An 18459-nucleotide genomic window follows, 5' to 3' on the forward strand; every position below is an offset into this window, starting at 1 on the left:
CAACGAGAGGGAGGAAGCTTGCAGTCTCATTCTTCAGCTCAAGCACACTGCGCAATCCTAGGCTAAGGTAGACTTAATACCTGATGTAAGAGAGGAACTTATGTTCCTCACCTCATGGAGGAGGCTGTGTGCGGAACACGTTGAGGTCTGTTTCGGAGATACTGTGAGACTTTAGCTTGGGGGCTGCCACCAGAAATCTCAGAGATAGTGAAAATCAGAGCCTTGCACAAGACCTAATGGATACTGGGCAGGATTGAGCTATTGAGTCTCATCAGTGGAAACGCATGCAAGGACTTCTGCTTGTGAAATGGGGTTTGCCCCTCTCGCCTCGTGTGCCCCCCACAATTGGCTCAAGGGGCGCAATCAGGTGCACCCCCAGAACAGGGTGCAGGAGGAAGAGAGGAGATTGGTCCACCCAGCCAGCTGAAATGCTTGCAGACATTGCATATATATTTCATTGTATAGTGATTTATTTCCAAGCCAGGCTCTTGAGAGGTATGGCCAGCCCCTGCCTCCTTCCTGAAGCCCAATACTCCTCTTTGCACCCCATAATGCCCTCCCCACTGCAGTGGCCCTGTGCCCCAGATCCTTGTAAATCCTTACCCATATGCCTACCCAGAAGTAAGTCCCGCTGAGATCATTGGGGCTTGCTTTCAGGTATGGGGGCATAAGATTGCACCCTTTTGTTCCTGGGGTTAGAGGGGGAAACCTTCCATGAATATCCCAGTCTCCATTCTGTAGAGACCTCACCGACTGTAGACCCAAGGATGGGGGTGCTGCCCTGAAAGTAGATGTGTGTCTTGTGTGCTCGCATGCTTTTGTGTTCTGCTGTAGAAAAATTCTGTGTGTGTCGCATTGCCAACTGATCAGAACAAAGCAACCTGCCTGTTCTTATGCCTTTAACAGCTACTTGATAGCTGCAAAAATCAGTAAGCGGAGCTTTTCTGAATGGGGAGATGAATAGTTTGCCTGCTTAATACCTGCAAATCAAGCAACAATTAAAGGCGATTAAAGTTGACAATCCTGTTTTGTGTCCGTGTGTATATGTATGTGTGTGTGTGTGTTTACTATAAATGCAGGAACTCAAGATGCCTTTGTGCTTCCTAATATCACATGAACCCACAATTGAACAAGCTTTACAATATGGGAGAGGAGAGGGAAGGCAAAATTATTCTCACTATAGCATTTTGGGAACTTACTTTGGAAAGAATTTTTTTTTAAGTACTTTACTGGTAGATCAAACCAATTTGTTTCTGTGCTTTTAATGAAGTAGAGATGAATAACACAAGTATCTTTTCCCCCTAGAAAAGGATTCTAGCCAGCTTGTAATTCACTGATTTCATTGTGAAAATGTGATTAACAGGGGGAGCGCAAGATTGAGCGATCTTACGGGTGTGGAGCAGCTTTTTGGAGCAGTTACTGCTCAAATCCAGCTCCCCACCTTTCTCTCTCCCTCCCGGTTGGGATTCAGTTCCTGCTGGAGGCCTGGTTACATTGGGCTCACCTTCCAAAGGTGAGAGGCAAAAGGTCTGGGGGGGGGGCAATTTCTTCTCTCACGTCTCCTCTCTCACCCTCAGAAATTGTTCGTGCCATGACTTACGTGATCAACCAGGGGATGGCCATGTACTGGGGCACCTCTCGCTGGAGTGCAATGGAAATCATGGTAAATTCTGGCGTGGCGGAGAGGCGGGTGCAAACCGAACTGATGCATGTTTTCTCAGAAGCAGTGGCGTTGTGGTCCAGGGTTGTGAGGGGTTTGGGAGACCCGTTCCTAGGTCGCCTGCCTCCAGCATCTGAGAGCCATCCAATCAGCATGAAAGGGGAGCTTTTTAGCCGCAGGGAAGGAGCCTTCTCGCCCTTTGTGTTGATTGGAGCCAATCAGAGTGAAAGGAGGCGGGTCAGCCGCTGAGGACAGGCTCCCGGGGCCACTCTGGAGAAGGTGTACAATAAGATCACTGAGGAGGAGTTGTTTTGTATGATCCAAAGCTAAGCTTTTAGAAATACACTGAAAATACAAGGTGCCTCCGTCCCAAGAGGAGTCTGTGCTACTTCCGTTACGTACAACGGGACTTCAAGGCAGGCACAACTTAAGTTGCTCCAGCAGAAGATACTGGAGCGCTCGATACATTTGCCTGTGTACATGCACAGAAAACAGAAAATCTATGTGAAGATCTGCAATGATCTTTGCAATGCATCCCTAATTATCACTTACTGTATAAGGTGGTTGTATAATCGTGGGGACGGGACGCGGGTGGCGCTGTGGGTTAAACCACAGAGCCTAGGACTTGCCGATCAGAAGGTCGGCAGTTCGAATCCCCGCAACGGGGTGAGCTCCTGTTGCTCGGTCCCTGCTCCTGCCAACCTAGCAGTTCGAAAGCACATCAAAGTGCAAGTAGATAAATAGGTACCGCTCCGGCAGGAAGGTAAACGGCGTTTCCGTGCCCTGCTCTGGTTCGCCAGTAGCGGCTTAGTCCTGCTGGCCACATGACCCGGAAGCTGAACGCCGGCTCCCTCGAGATGAGCGCCGCAACCCCAGAGTCGGCCACGACTGGACCGAATGGTCAGGGATCCCTTTACCTTTACATAATCGGGGGGGGGGGGGGCTGGCTGTGACTCTCCCGACAGGGACCCTGCACTTCTCAATCTGCCACCAGAAGCAAGTCCGCCCTGCGAGACTGATTATTTTTGCCTCCCTCCCCTAAACCAGGAGGCGTATTCCGTGGCACGGCAGTTCAACCTCATCCCACCTGTGTGTGAACAGGCAGAGTACCACATGTTCCAGCGGGAAAAGGTGGAGACGCAGCTGCCAGAGCTCTACCACAAGATTGGTATGGAGGCAGGCGGGAGAGGGCTGGGCCGGGGAGCCCTTTTTAGCTCAGGGGCCACATTCCCTTCTGGGCAAGTTTCCGAGGGCCATGTGTCCCTGGCAGGGCCAGAGTCGAAAATGGAGCTGAGTGGCTAATATAAATTTTCCCTTTGTGTTGCTCCCTATCTTCCCCAATAAAATGACTTTGGGCACAAACCGGCACAGTTTGGGGGGCATTCTGAGGGCTAGGCAGAGAGGCCTTGAGGTCTGTGTACAGGAGAAGGGATTATAGGGACCAATGGAAGCAAATTGCTGGGGTGACCAGGAACCAGAAGATACAGAGGGATCTGCAGATTGGATATGGAATCTGAGGAATGTGTTTCTGGAGGAGCAGCAGGTAGAAGCAAGATGATCCCTTGGGAGTATAAGCCCAGATTCAGGGTACAATTCTGCGTGAGGCATATTGGAAGCTTACGGAGGGTGACCTTTGGAGCAGATAAGATTAATATGTGCACTTCTCTGCTGACTTTTCTCAGCATGGGGTGGCGTTAAAAGACATTTGCAATGAAAAGTAAACCAGGAAGTGCTGTGATTTAGGATGGCCTGTGGCTATTATTTCAGTGAATCTGTGTACAGTGATAGGAAGAGGTGGGGAATGTTATTTGTTTCCCCCTTCTCTTTACCTGACCTGACTGGTTTTCTTGCTAGGAGTGGGAGCCATCACCTGGTCCCCGCTATCTTGCGGACTTATCACAGGGAAATATGAGGAGCGGGTGCCTGAAAACTGCCGTGCCGCCATGAAGGTACCATCTCCTTTGCTTTTGCTGAGGCCTTCCGCCTCCCAACTTCAGCTGAACCTCGCACTGTCGACATCACACACAGCCCTTAAATCAGGGGAGACAGGCCTGTGGAGACCTCCAGATGCTGCTGGACTACAACTCCCATCATCCCTGACTGCTGACCATTCTGCCGGTTCTGATGGGAGTTGTAGTCCAACAACGTATGGAGGACATCAGGCTAATGACAACCAGTTCGGAACTCACAGCTCACAAGCCTTGATCCTGACTGCCCTACAACTGTAGTTGTTTACTGGACCCACAAGACCTGCTTGGTCCTCCCTGTTCACTGTTATTTTCAAACACTGGGAATACAGAAGTCCTGGGGCTCAGATTACGCACACTGGCAATGCTCCAAGAAACCAAACACTTTCCTTCTTCATCCCAAACATAAATCAATTTGTTGCTGATGTCTCAGAGATACTTGAAACTATCCTCACCAAAACACCAGGGCCTCCTCCAGACATCCTCCTTATTGTGCATTCATGATTGTTTGTGTTCATGATGCTATCAGGGGGGTTACACAAACTCCTGTTTCCAAGACTGTTCATGCCTGCAAAGGTTTCATAGCAGGCATACTACTCATGTCCTGCTGAGATCCTGTAGCTTCTTATACCACAAATGTTTCAGGGCGGGGGGTAGGGGGGTGTTGTCCCACTTTTTTTGGCATCATAGCACAACATTGGGAAAACATTGCAGGACAACTAATAAAGTGCAATGATGCTTCAATGATCCATTATGAACCCACCCCTTAGGCACTATTCTTGTGTCAGTGACACCTGCTGCAAAATTACCTGCCCCACCAAAAAAAATCAATCTGGAGGGGTCCTAAATCCTTTGCTGGCTGCTCAGCACATCCCTAAGGGCTGCTTTGCAAGTTCACAACCTCCATCCTTGCCTGCCAGTGGCTCACCGCCATGCTGTGCGTTGGCTATGATTCCTGCATTGCTGGGGGTTGGACTGGATGACCCTTTAGGTCCCTCCCGAGACGACAGTTCTGTGATTCTGTGCCTCTGCGCCTGTTTCCTTTGCTCCTCGCACCCTCCAGGGGTACCACTGGCTGAAGGAGAAATTGCAGAGTGAAGATGGGAAGAAGCAGCAGGCGAAAGTGAAGGAACTCCACCCGATCGCAGAGCGCCTGGGATGCACAGTGGCGCAGCTGGCCATTGGTGAGGGAGGAGCGGAGCGTCTGTGTTGGTCAGGGCAGGCCTCAGAAGCAGCTGCACATCTGGGGCAGGCTGCATTCCAGATCCTGCCTCAGAGGTGGGAAAGTTACGTAGCTCTGGGGTGGGAGAGATTCCCTTTCCTGAAACCTTGGAGAGCCACCGACTGTCGTTGTAGACAACCCTCCCCCAACCTGAGGCCTTCCAGATGTTTTGTACTACAGTCTGGGGGCTGTAGTCTGAAACATCTGGAAAGCCCCAGGTTGCAGGAAGTTGGTGTGGACAACACCAAGCTAGGTGGAGCCCTGTGGCATATCTCAGCATAAGGCAGCTACCTTTGTTAGCCATAGAGCTAAAAGAAGATGTGCTATTTAGGCCAAAGGTGGCAATGTGAGCTCCTCAGATTCAGCAGCTACCAGCAGCTAAGAGAAGTAGGTTAGAAATCAGGAGGCGGTTTCCAGCTGCAAGAGGCGTGTGACATCCTGGAATAACCTCTCTTGAAACATTACCGGAGAAAAGAAGATGCCTTTGCCCAAGACCGATGTAGAGCCCCGCTGCACAATTGGCTTCCTGGTGCTTCGGCCGTGGCCCACGGGAGTAGAGAAGGTCGCCCTCGTATTTTGTCTGTTCCCCAAGTTAGAGGACTAGAATGTGGAGCATCAGCGATGCAGCAGCTGAGACTGGGAGCTTATCCAGGCGCTGGAGACGCCCTTCTTCCCTAGCTTTCAGCCAGGCCCTGATCCAGGGTGGTGCTCCCCCCAACTCTCAAGTAGCCACACATGCAGTTAGTCAGGCACTTTGGCAGTGGCCCTGAATCTCATATCTAGTTTGCCACCTCTTCTACTCCTGTGGCCCTGAGGGAGATTAGGGTGGAGACCTCCAGTCCTGGGGCAGAGATGGCTGGACCCTACAGCTCTTCAGGGTCTTGCTGTCCTTCCGAGGTTGGTTCCAGGACTGGGCAGAGCTGAGCCCTGGCACTCAGCAACCCCAGGAGGTTCTCTCTTAGCCAGGGCCAGTGTGCATGAAGATGGGCCTAATTCAAGTTTACCCCGGGGAGGTTTTAGCAGCCAGGATGGTGCCTTAACTCCACCCAGATTCCTCTGGAGTTAAGTTGTTGGGTGGGCAAGCAGCTCTTTGCTCCCTGCCCGCCTCTTCCCCGGCCCTTTTGTTTTCTTCCAGGGTGGCAAGTTTTTAGACGGCTCTCCTTATTTGATTTCTCTTGTCTCCTCTTAACCTCAGCCTGGTGCCTCCGCTCTGAAGGTGTCAGCTCTGTCCTTCTCGGGGTCTCCAGCACCGAACAGCTCATTGAGAACTTGGGGTCCATCCAGGTAAGGAGAAGGAACAAGGGTGCTAAGTCTGGCATAAAGGATGCAAAACCTTCCCCCGTCTGTGCGCATTTATATCTTGTCCTGTCCTGAAGCTTCATGAGAGCATGAACAAATATTCATCCAGGCCAGGAGAGGGGGAACCTTTTTCAGACCAAGGGCCACATTGCCTTCTGGGCAAGCTTCCAAGGGCCACCTGTCCCTGTGGTGGGCAGGGCCAGGAGCAAAAGGCAGAGGGTAGAGCAATGGGTGCAGATTTCACCTCTGTACACTCGCCTTCATTATACACCTTTAGGCGCCAGATGAAAACAATCCTCTACAACCAGGCCTTTGGCTGATGGACATCCAGTGCCCTTTTAAATGAGTTGTGGAAGGGTGGGGATTATTGGTTTCTTGTTTTTCTTATGCATCTTACATTTTTTATATTGTGTTTTTATGTTGCAGAACACCCTGAGATCTATGGATGCAGGGTGGTATACAAATAATAATAATAATAATAATAATAATAATAATAATAATAGTTTTTGCATACACTCACACACCCATCTCTGTCCTATATCTAGGGAAGCATGAGGCAGGCACTATCAAGAATTCAAGGACACACCCAAAAAGAAAGAAAGAGCGAGTGCAGAGCAGGTCTGGTAGAGGTGTGGCTGGGGAGAATCTGGGGGGCCAGATAGAGAAGTCTGGAGGGCCACATCTCTCCCTCTCACACACCCCACCAAGACCTGAGGTTCTTCAGCCCTGATCTGGTTGCATTTTAAATCATTGTGACCTGCTCTGGGATCTTAGGGTGAAGGGAAGGTAATAAAATAAAACCTCATCCTGGGTTTTTGGAGGCGTTCCATAGAGCCATCCTGCCTAATAGCCATTGATAGACCTCTTCTCCTTCATGAATTCCTCTCGTCTCCTCTTAAAAACAATCTAAGCACAGTGGTTATACGATGTCCGCTATTCATTGAGCAATTGCCGCCCCACACACTTCCCAGCGTATTTTCTTGCCAGTTTCCTTACCGCAAAAAGCCTGTGGTTTCTTGTTTGGGTGAGTTTAATGGTGCGTTTTTAACTGCACAACCCAAATTTGCGGGTTTATGATCGAATCCCACCCACAAAGTCGCCATGGTCTGGAAGTGGCATTGAAAGAGGAAGAAAAGAATTACTTCTAGATTTTCTCCAAATCATGCATACCAGCTTGGTGGCTTTACAATTTCCATTTCAAATTTTAAAAAAGAAACGTGGCAAAAAGGTAGGTGGGGAGCAGGAACAACTATATATAATGGAGAAAAGTGATCGTGAGGGGAAATGGACATTTATTTACTTTCTTTAAGACCCTCAAAGAAAAAAGTGGTGGTTAAAAAGGGGGTGGAAAGAAAAGCCAGGGCACTAGAGAGGGTTGCACAGAGATGAAAACTGGGACACCCTGCAGCTCTTTTTAAAATCCTAGTTTCCCCTGGCTTTTGTGTTGGGTTTGACAGACATATGAGCCAGCTTCTCAAATTGCTGGCCCACTCTATTTCCCTATTTATTTTGAAAGCTTACATCCCTCCTCATTTTCAAAAGAACTTCAGCTAGCAGAATAAAATCACAGTGATAATTTTAAACAACCTAGAATGGGACTCGGCTACATTGGCAAAGAAAAAACGCTTCATATGCCTTGTCTATGCATTCTAACGCTCTGACACCAGATGGCGCTGTGGAGTTTCGTTTTTGCTAACCCGATTTCTCATACAAAGTTTGCAACGTATTTTAACTGCCACTATGGCGGAAGCCTTTCCTCCTCAGTCATGCAGCCCCTCTCTTTCTCTCTCCACAGGTTCTGACTCAGCTGACGCCCCAGGTCGTCCAGGAAATTGATGCGCTCCTGGGCAACAAGCCCAATGCAAAAAAAGAGTCCCGGGCGTAGGGACACGTTGGCGCCCGGGACGTTGCACGCTGTTGTCCCAAAGGACTGCATCGCCTCCTGCTCCTCCTCTGGGGGGTCCTGGCCCCACCTACCTACCCCCCCTGCCCCACATGCTCTCCCACCAGCTGCCGCCTCTCAACTTGGCGGGGGTGGGCAAGGAGGAGCCGCTTTGCGCATGAGAACCAAATAACCTTATACTTCCACGGCGGGCGAAGTGGGAGGGCGCCGGCGGGTTAGCGCCTGCCCCCCGCAGCCGCCTGCTTAGATTACAGTACAAATAATAAGGCATGAGCAACCCAGCTATGGGATCGGCGGGTAAGAGGCACCGCCTCCCGCTAGCGCCGGAACTGCCGGCCGCTTTGCCTCTCTCTTTCCCATATCAATGCGCCTGGTTTTTAAACATGGGGCGGGCACAGCGCAACGAGGCAAAATGGGGGGAGTGGGGAAAACAAGCACACAGCTGGTGTATGATAACAATTGAGCTTCCTTACTGCATATTTAGCCCCCGCCGACCAAAGTCCCGTGTAGTGTTATGAATCACTCCATTTACTTTACTTTTCGTTTCTCCTCAGCATCTTGTGCTTTTGTTGGGGGACACCCCACCAGCTTCATTTGCGGGTTTTATGATGTTTTGAGGGACCGCAGAGGAGCCATCTTGGGCACGACCCAGTGGGAAGTCCTCTCGGCTAAATGAATGGGAGCTGCGCATGAGTGGGAGGGGCGCCATTTTGGATTTCCTGCCTCAGGCACCAAGATGTCTTAGGCCAGCCTTGTGTCCCAGTGAGGACATACCTCAGATAGCCCCTGTCTCTGGTGGGGATATTGTGAAGGGACAGTCCCCTTCACTCCAATTCTTCAAATTTAACCTTTCTAGAGTCCTTTTTCGGATACAAATATCAGCTTTCTTCCCCTACCCATCTTTTATTTCCGCTCACTCTACCCCCTCAAAAACCCCCACGTAAATTATTGCCTTGCCTCTCCAACAGAACCTCCTCCCTTCACCGGCTTTCCATTCCTAAACATTTAAGGTTTATCCCCCAGGGGAAATAAAACAAATCCCACATTTTGAGGACAGTGGGGCTAGGACTTTTTGAAAGACAAATTTGTCAGTTCATGTGCTTAACATGGCCTAGTCATGGATTATTTTTTAAAAGGGAATAAGGTTTCTGCAGTGCAAAATCGTTGCCAGAACCTGTTTCCCCTTCCCCACCGAGTGGAGACTGGTGAGCATTCATCTCCATGGCAGGATTACGTTCCTCCATTTTGGGGGGCTAAGAAAGCCCAAAATTCATGGTTGTCAGGCGGATCAGCCCTTTGGGCAAGCAAAAGCCATTTTGCCCACAAGCTCCACTCAGCTTCTCCGAACAATGTTCCTCGGATGTATCTCCCCCCACCCCCTGCCCCAAAGCGTAATTCATAATGTCTTTATTTGGTTTCGCCTAATCCTTTATCTAATTTGCAGCTATTCTTCTCACTGAATGCCATTACAAATTCCCCCCTGTTACTTTTGGCAGGAAAGCAAAATTGGCTCCCTTCCTGCTCCTCAGGAGCAGCAGAAGCAGATGGCTGAGAAGAGAGAGAGAGAAAAAAAGACATTTCTCTCTCCTTCCCCCTCAGTTTCCCTCTGTGGTTTTTCATTTTGCCGTGAATTTCCTCCCCAGAGGCCGACACCACCAAACCTTCCCGTTTTGTTGCGGAGGTGGAGGCTGCCTTATCACTTTGGTTCTGACTTAATCTCTCTTTCTCTCTCTCTCTTTCTTTTTTTGCATTTCATTTTTAAAAACAGAATTCCATATTCACCCTCCTCTAGGGAAAGAGCCATCTCTTCTTAAAGCAATAATATATTGGAAAAAAGCGTCCTCAGGGTCAAAGGGTCACCTTGGGGCAGTGGGGAGAGAGGAAGGCTAGCAACCGAGTCCCCCCCGAACCCCCTTGCTCCCGGGGAGCCCTGTGGCACCCTATTTTTTGCACAACTCATTGCTTTGAATCTGCTGCGCTTCCAGGGCAGGGCCACTGGCACCTGCCCCCCTCGCACTGGCTGCAAAATTATACGATGCTGTATATATATATACATATATTTTCTCTGTCGAGAATGAGTCTGCTTCGAGTTTTACTCTAGAGTAGCACTTCTGTCGCTTCCAGGAGTCTCTGCAGGGGGTTGGGGTGGGTCTGCAGGTCAGAACTGAGGCTGCTTGGGATTTCTAAGATGGCACCCACGCACACCCCTCTCGGTTCCCCAGATCATTATTTATTGCATTGTTTCCACGAGGGATAGCTCGGTCGGTAGAGCGCAAGACTCTTAATCTCAGGGTCCCGGGTTCAGGTCCCACGTTGGGCGAAAGATTCCTGCATCGCATGGGGTTAGACTAGATGACCCTCGTGCTCCCAACTCTCCAATTCTATTATTTACGTCACACCTGTTTTTCTCCAGGGAGCTCAAGGTGGTTTATGTGGGTCTCCTCCCCTTCCTCGTTTAATCCCCACAGCAATGGAGGTTAGGCTGAGAAAAGGCAGCCCAAAGATCAGCACCCTATAATCTTCATGACCGACTGGGAATTTGAAACCTGGTCTCCCAGGTCCAAGTCTTTAACCACTATGTCACACTACAATCTTTAGAGGTTTTGAACATACAATGTTATATATTTATTTATACCCTGCCTTTTACTGCAACAGGGACTCAAGGCAGCTTACAGATAAAATAAGAACAGCTAAAAACATTGGGGGGGTGTTAAATTAAAAACATTAATAGGAAACATTAATATAATTAAATATATGTATAATCTTTACATCGGTGGGCTCTCCTTCACTGGAGGTTTTTAAACAAGAGGCTGTGGTTCCTGCATTTCAGGGGCTCGGACTGGATGACCCTGGGGCATAGCTGTCAACTTACAGATTTGAAAATAAGGGACCAGCAGCCTCGAAAATAAGGGATCAGCAGCCAAAATAAGGGACCAACAATTACTTTGATAAAATACATATTTTGTTGCATGCAAATGGCTTTAGATACCTATTAGGTCCATAAATTACCATATAGCATATATTCAATACAAAAAAAAAAACAGCAACAATTTGTTGTTGACAAAGGACAGCCGGACATAGAAAGGGCCCCATTAACGTCAGTAGCTTATTTAAGGGACATCATCAATAAGGGACAGCAGCAGGACATGGCGCTGGGATAAGGGACTGTCCCGCCAAATAAGGGATGCTTGACACCTATGCCCTGGGGTTCCCTTTCCAACCCTACAATTCTTAAGGTTTTTAAGATTCTATCTGTTTGTGGCCCAGATTTGTACCCCACAAAAGCTCAGGGCAAGGAATCTGTTTAGAAACTGCTTAGGAAATCTGAAGTGGGGCTGGCGGGGGTGGGAGACTGAATATATTCAATTTTTAGAAGAGATTTCCAAACCGACAGGCAGATATTTTTAAATGGCAAAAGGGGGTTCAGGTCAGTTTTGCCTGGGAGCTGGACTCCTGGGCTCCTGCCCCCAGATATGACTAGGTTGTACAAGGTGTTTCTCTGTGCGTGAATCTAGTAATATTTAGCTGCCTTTTGATAATGTTCTTTTGGATCCGCAAAGGGAAGGAGGCTAGGCGAGAAAGCCCTGAAAGATTTCAAAGCGCAGAGCTCGTTCCAAGGGAGAGCAGCTCCCTCTGCAGCACAGCAGAGGCATTGCAGGCCTGTGCACAAATTGCCCCTTTCCCCCTAAAGGAGAGAGAAAAGAGCTATTTCTACTGAAAAGCAGTCCCCCTGCAGAGACCACCTTGCAGGGATTTTTAAAAAATGCTTGATATAAGTAGAATGGGCACATGGCTTTCAAAGAGGTTTTTTTTTGCCCCTTCCTTTTTGGGTGTGTGTGTGTGTGTGTGTGTTTGGGCAGTGGGGTGGGGGCAGGGAGAGATATTTGAAATATTGAAATACTGAAATAAAGAATACATGAAGCGACAGACCTGGTCTTGCTTGTTGTTTTGTGATGCTTGTTCTTGTGATCGATGAGATGCTTTGAGAAGAGGATTTGGAAGGGGAATGAGCCCCCACCGTTCAGCAATGTTCTGTCTTAAAATGCTCATATTGTCATGACAACAATCAGTCGCAGGCATCTGTACCTGGAAAACAGTGTGGGGGAGTGACAGAGATATCTCTCTTTTTTTTTTTAATTAATATTTATTAAAGTTTCAGAAAAAATAAAATCACATTAATAAACACAAAAATTTAACAAAAACAGAGAAAAATACACCATACAAAATACAAAGTACAGAATAGAAAAAGGTGAAAAAAGAAAAAAGAAAAAAAGAAAAAACAGTTAAAAATAATTCCGTCCTTTCATAACCTCTTTTAAATTTACTTATTTCCCGGACTTCCTCATACCTCCCTCTTTTGTATTCCATTTCAGTTTGTAAACCCAGCAATTTCTTACCCTCCTTTTTAATTCCAGTCCTAAATCTTGATATATTATGACATTAGATTTTTACCTGTTTGAACCAATTTTTCCATTTCTCTTAGTCTTTTTGGTCCTAATCCTTAATCTTGATACATTTATAGCCTTAAAACCTGTTCAGCTAGAAGCCACTTAACTTCAATCCAACATCACTCTAACATTCATTGATTTTGCAATGTTTCTGTAAATAATCTTTAAATTTCTTCCAATCTTCTTCCACCGACTCTTCTCCCTGGTCACGGATTCTGTGACAGAGATATCTCTGCCTGGTGTGATGAACCTTGAGTCCCTGGTCTCCACTCCCCATCACTTATTTATTTAGTGAGCTTCATGGCTGAATGGGAATTTGAACCCAGGCCCTTCCCAGCTCCAAGTCCAACACTCCAGCCACGCGCTACACTATGCTGGACCTCATCCCCTGACCACTGAGCATGAGACTCTTAACCTCAGGGTCACGGGTTCAAGCCCCACTTTGGGCCAACGTTTATTGCATTGCAGGGGGTATGGGATAGACGATCCTTGCGATCCCTTCCAACTCTACAATTCTGTGAGTCTACCACTGAGTTTGTGCGTCTGTGTTTGATAATGCATTGTTCTTAGGTCCACACTTTCTGACCTGGAAATGAAGCACAACAAACACTTGGCCAGACATTCGCCGTGTGGAGGGAGACGAGAGAATAGCGCTCACCCTCACTTGCATTGTTTTATTGTGTTTTTAATGTTTTGTTGGGAGCCGCCCAGAGTGGCTGGGACAACCCAGTCAGATGGGCAGCATATAAATATTATTATTATATCATCATCATCATCATCCTAGTCTCTGCTACAGTAAGCTTCGTTCCAAGGAAGCAGGACCCTGCTCAGAGATCAGGGTAATAAAGGTAAAGGGACCCCTGACCATTAGGTCCAGTCGTGGCCGACTCTGGGGTTGCGGCGCTCATCTCGCTTTATTGGCCAAGGGAGCCGGCGTACAGCTTCCGTGTCATGTGGCCAGCAGGACTAAGCCGCTTCTGGCGAACCAGAGCAGCGCACAGAAACGCCGTTTACCTTCCCGCCGGAGTGGTACCTATTTATCTACTTGCACTTTGACATGCTTTTGAACTGCTAGGTTGGCAGGAGCAGGGACCGAGCAACGGGAGCTCACCCCGTCATTGCGGGGATTCGAACCGCCCACCTTCCGATCGGCAAGCCCTAGGCTCTGGTTTAACCCACAGCGCCACCTGCATCCCAGAGATCAGGGTAGCATGCAACAAAATGTACATGTTTGAAACTCTTAATCATGGGTTAGAGCCCCACAATGGGCAAAATATTCCTGCATTGCAAGGGGTTGACCCTTGGTGACTCTTCCAACTCTACAGTCCTATGATTCCTATGAAACCTAATGTGTGAGGAAGCTGCCTTAACCATTGCTGGATCCATGCCTGTGCTGCCTGGTAGCTCCTTTACAAGGTTTCAAGCAGGCATGCTTCCCAATAATAGTTCTGCTCTGTTTTGCCTTGGCCAGACCCCACCTGGAGTTCCGTGTTCTGGGCACCCTAGTTTCAGAAGGATGTTGACAAGAAGGAAGGTGGGCAGAGGAGGGTGACCAGGATGTTGAAGGGTCTGGAAACCAAAGACTTATCAGGAACAGCCGAGGGATCTGGGTATGTTTAGCCTGGAAGGGAGGAGATACGATAGCTGCCTTCGCATCTCTAGTTGTTTTCTGCTGCTCCAGAGGGTAGGACCTGGACCGAAGAATTCATATGACATTCAAAGGAGATCACCTCCCATTTGGATTACTGTAGTGCGCTCTACATGGGGCTGCCTTTGAAACGTGCTCAGAAACTTCAGCTGGCTCAAAGGGCTGCAGCCTGATTGTTGACTGGGACTGGTTCTAGCGAGCAGGCCATTCCCTTGCTAGAACATTTCCACTGGTGTTTCCGGGCACAATTCAAAGTGCTGGCTATGACCAATAAAGCGCTATATGGCTTAGGTCCCAACTACTGTATCTGAAAGTCCGTATTCCCTCATATGCACCTGCCCAGGCTCAGATCTTGTGTCAATGCTGCCACCTCCACAGGGATGCTTGGTGGGGGCACAGGAGAGGGTCTTCTCGGTGGTGGCTGCTCCCAGGCAACTTTGGAACTCCCTGCCTAGAGAGGCCAGTCTGGCTCCCTCATTGCTGTCCTTGAGCCAGCAGGAGACTTTCCTGTTCCAGCAGGCTTTTAGGAACTGACTGCTTTTAATGAAAGGGCTGACGCTATGCTGTGTTTATTGTAATTATTTGTTACAGTTTTAATATATATATATATATATATATATATATATATATAGTTTTAGAGTTTGTTTATAATGATTGGGTTTTTCCCCTATGTTTGTAGCTGTTCTTATTTTTATCCATAAACCACCTTGAGTCCCTGTCGGGCAAAAAGGCGGGGTGCAATTAAATGATTAATAAGAAACATTAGGAAGAACTTTCTGATGATAAGAGCTATTCAGCAGTGGAATGGGTCCCCCGGAAGGTCATGGACTCCCCTTCCTTGGAGGTTTTTAAACAGAGGCTTGGTGCCCCTCTCTCAGGAATTCTTGAATTGTGATTCCTGATTTGCAGGGGGCTGGACTGATTTGCAGGGGGCTGGACTGGTACCTTCCAACTGCACAGTTCTCTGATTCTACAGAGGTGCTGTTAGCTGCACTTGGGACCATTTGCTCACAAAGCAGTGAGCTACAGCTCTTTGTCCCTGGCTCTTGGAGGTGAAACTCTGCCTTGGGGAGCACAACCATGTTCATGCTGTGATAAGTCCTTCAAACATTTACCAAGTGGCGTTGTTCCATGTGCCGCGGTATCCTGGGGGAACCGGTGCTTCCTCTCAGCTGCAATTACATTATTCAAGAGGAAATAGCTTATCAGTTACCTTCTCTGTTATTAGCCGAGAGATTGGCGAGTCACAAACCCAAGCGCCTTCGGCACATGAGAAGTTTCACCGCTGCTGCCTGCACGAGGTGCAGGTTGAAACAGGAGCACCGCAGTCTGAGGAGGGGGAATCTTTGCATCATCTCTCATGAAAAACACACAGTAAAAGGTGCCCCTCTTTTTAGATCTATGGCCATTCTCAACACGGGGAGAGTTGAGCCCATCAAGCATATACATCGTGCTTCCTGTGTGGTTTCCTTTTCACCAGGGCAAGGCAAGCGATGGAAATTGCAACTTGAGTTGTCAAGCTGCTTGCATTGTTGGAAGGATTACAATTATCACGCTTATGAGCATGAGCCAAGAAAGCAAGAGGCACACATTAGGCTACGCTCCTGTCATAGATTAAGCCGGTGTCGTTTATGGGACCCCTCCAGCAAGCAAGCTGATCCCAGTTACACAGTTTTCTTAATCTGATTTCTTCGCCTGAAGAATTCAGTATAGGGTTGTAACGTCTGATTGCTTCATCAGTTAGATTAAAAATGCTTTGGGTCAACTGAGGTGTCCTTTAATCAGGTGTGTGTGTGTGTGTGTGTGTGCGCGCGCGCGCGTGCGCATCACACATGGAGTGGGCCCTGCAACAAAGTGTTGCTGTATGAAGTGCTTCTGTTCAGGGTTCCAAGTACACCACCACTACCACCCCGACAGCAGTTTGTGCCCATTGAACATGCTTAGTCTTCATATCAATGGGCAACTCACTCTTCCATCCCCAGTACAGTGGTGCCTCACGGTAAGTACTTAATTCGTTCCGGAGGTCCGTTCTTAACCTGAAACTGTTCTTAACCTGAAGCACCACTTTAGCTAATGGGGCCTCCAGCTGCCGCTGCGCCACCGGAGCATGATTTCTGTTCTCATCCTGAAGCAAAGTTCTTAACCTGAAGCACTATTTCTGGGTTAGCGGAGTCTGTAACCTGAAGCGTATGTAGCCCGAGGTACCACTGTAATGTCTAAAAATAGCTTTGCAGCGTGAACCAGGAAGTCACATAGCCGCTCAACATGATTTCCATGGCCCAGCCATATCTGTATATATATGCTTTCACTCACATGCACGTTCATAGAATCATAAGAGTTGGAAGGGACCCGAGGGTCATCTAGTCCAACCCCCTGCAATACAGCAATCTCAACTAAAGAATCCATTACAAGTGGCCATCCAAACTCTCCTTAGGAGAGTCCACCGCCTTCCCAGGGAGTCTGTTCCACTGTCAAATGGCTCTTGCCATCAGAAATCTTAATACTGAAATAAAAAAATTAAGGTCTTATGTATATAATAAAAATTCATAAATGTTCCAAGCAAACACGTACATAAATATATAAACCACATGTCTGAAGCAGCACAGGAAAACAGCCCTGGAACCATTTTGACTCCCAAGGTGACCAAATTATTTTTCTGCAAAGTCAAATGGAAAAGCCTCCCCATTGTCTTTTCCTTCACAAATCCTGTCTTAAGGGTATGTCTGTGTATGAATAGGGTGAGCCTGTGATCTGGCTCAGGAACTAAGTATTTATCATTAAAAAAAACTGGCCAGGCTCCCCAGGGTATCCAATCAAGTAAGCATTAACAGGTAACTTGCCAGACAGGAGGTAAACAACTCACTCAGATTTCTGCTGTAGACCACCCTTTCTGTGATGTAGGTATTATGTATCTGGGGTTAGTCTTGGACACCAAGGCGGGCAATTTAAAATGTCTATATAAGGGCGGGCACACCTGGGTTCTGGGTCCTCCTCCTGCGTGTGAAGGGGGCACCCTGTTGCAACAGTTCAATAAAGATCAGGCTTACGAGCTGCTTTGCTTCTCACTATTCTCTGGTTGGCCTCTGTTCTTTTCTCCAACCGATGGAGAACCTACAAATGATTCTATAATGGCTCTTGTGTCCCCCATAAGGGAATAAGGGCAGATTTTCATTTATTACAATACTCTCCCAGCAGAGGTTCATGCCTTGCCTTGGGTAAATCTTCTGGGAAAGATAATCTCATTGTTGGGGTCTGGCCAGCCTGAACGCCACACTCTATAGTTCTCTTATCCTGCGAGGGATGGCACGAACTGGGGTTGGAGTGACTGACTCTGAGTGTGTGTGTGTACAAGTGCAATATAGGCTAATAATACAGACCTGCTTTATAGGGTTGCTAGAAGGATTACAGAGGTAATGTACGTGAAGCGTACAGAGCACTCAATAAATGGTAAGGATTGTTGTTGTTATCTTGGGATTAGCATGTACTGATTTGCCAAGCCAGAATTTATAACGCCACTCTCACTATTTAGAAAGAGGCTGACTCATGCAATCTGCAGCAGTGGCAGCTGCAGTTGGCAGCTCCCTGTCTCTTGGCTCCTGCCAATTCTCTCTCCGTATCCTTAAGTGAACGAATTGAATCAGTGGATTCACTCTGCAGCTGGGAATGAATCAAGAAAGCAGGAAGGGGAGAGCAAAGGAGGAAGCTTTGGAAAGCCTTGGTTCAGGGCAAACTGTGAGATCATGCAAGGAAGGCGAGGCGACAGCAGCAGCAAGCAGATCAGTGCTGGAAGGATGGCGAGGAATAAAGGCGAGGCCCTTTGAGGCCACGAGAACTGCACATCGCTGACCTAGTATCACACTTCAGGCTCTTGCAAGAATTTTGCAGGCTTGGCAGCAAACTCATTCTCCAAATGTGATTGCTTAATGTAGCCAAAACAGCATCATCCACGCTTACAAGAGGGGCGTATATAAGCAGGGTCAGGCAAAGTCTAAGGTTTGCAGAAGTACAAAAAATATTGTAATGCCCAACCCCAATGTCTGAGTGGTGAGAGACTGCAGGGGTTTCAGCGCTTTTCCAGGGATTAGTTTCCTTTGAATGAAGGTCACTCAGGGCATTGTCCGGACTGACACACACACACACACACACACACACACACCCTGCAAACCCACAACAATATTGAGGGGGCAGAAAAGCTTAAATGTGATGGGGTGCAAGAAAAACAACCCCATAGCAATGGAGAAAGAAGTATGCTCAATGCCATGGTATGCAGGATAACTGGAGGGGCAACAAATGGAATGGAGTATTCTGGAAT

The 18459-nt window shown here is 48.0% G+C and overlaps 1 protein-coding gene and 1 long non-coding RNA gene across 3 annotated transcripts in view; one reads left to right on the forward strand and one right to left on the reverse strand.

Annotated features, from left to right (window-relative positions):
• KCNAB3 (potassium voltage-gated channel subfamily A regulatory beta subunit 3) overlaps positions 1-11980 on the forward strand; it is a 33070-nt gene extending 21090 nt beyond the window's left edge. For both annotated transcript variants that reach the window (XM_080979853.1, XM_080979854.1), the window contains 6 exons: positions 1578-1663; positions 2708-2828; positions 3515-3609; positions 4691-4811; positions 6045-6133; positions 7944-11980. In XM_080979853.1, coding sequence (XP_080835979.1) covers positions 1578-1663; positions 2708-2828; positions 3515-3609; positions 4691-4811; positions 6045-6133; positions 7944-8033 — 602 coding nt within the window. In that variant the 3' untranslated portion in view covers positions 8034-11980. The remainder of the gene's footprint in view (positions 1-1577; positions 1664-2707; positions 2829-3514; positions 3610-4690; positions 4812-6044; positions 6134-7943) is intronic.
• LOC308462415 overlaps positions 1-18459 on the reverse strand; it is a 43044-nt gene that overhangs the window by 15294 nt on the left and 9291 nt on the right. Inside the window, exon 3 of the long non-coding RNA XR_013979131.1 lies at positions 11982-12137. This is a non-coding gene — a long non-coding RNA (uncharacterized lncRNA). The remainder of the gene's footprint in view (positions 1-11981; positions 12138-18459) is intronic.

This window comes from Podarcis pityusensis (genome assembly GCF_964106645.2).
Source record: "Podarcis pityusensis genome assembly, chromosome: 13".
Lineage (NCBI taxonomy): Eukaryota > Metazoa > Chordata > Lepidosauria > Squamata > Lacertidae > Podarcis > Podarcis pityusensis.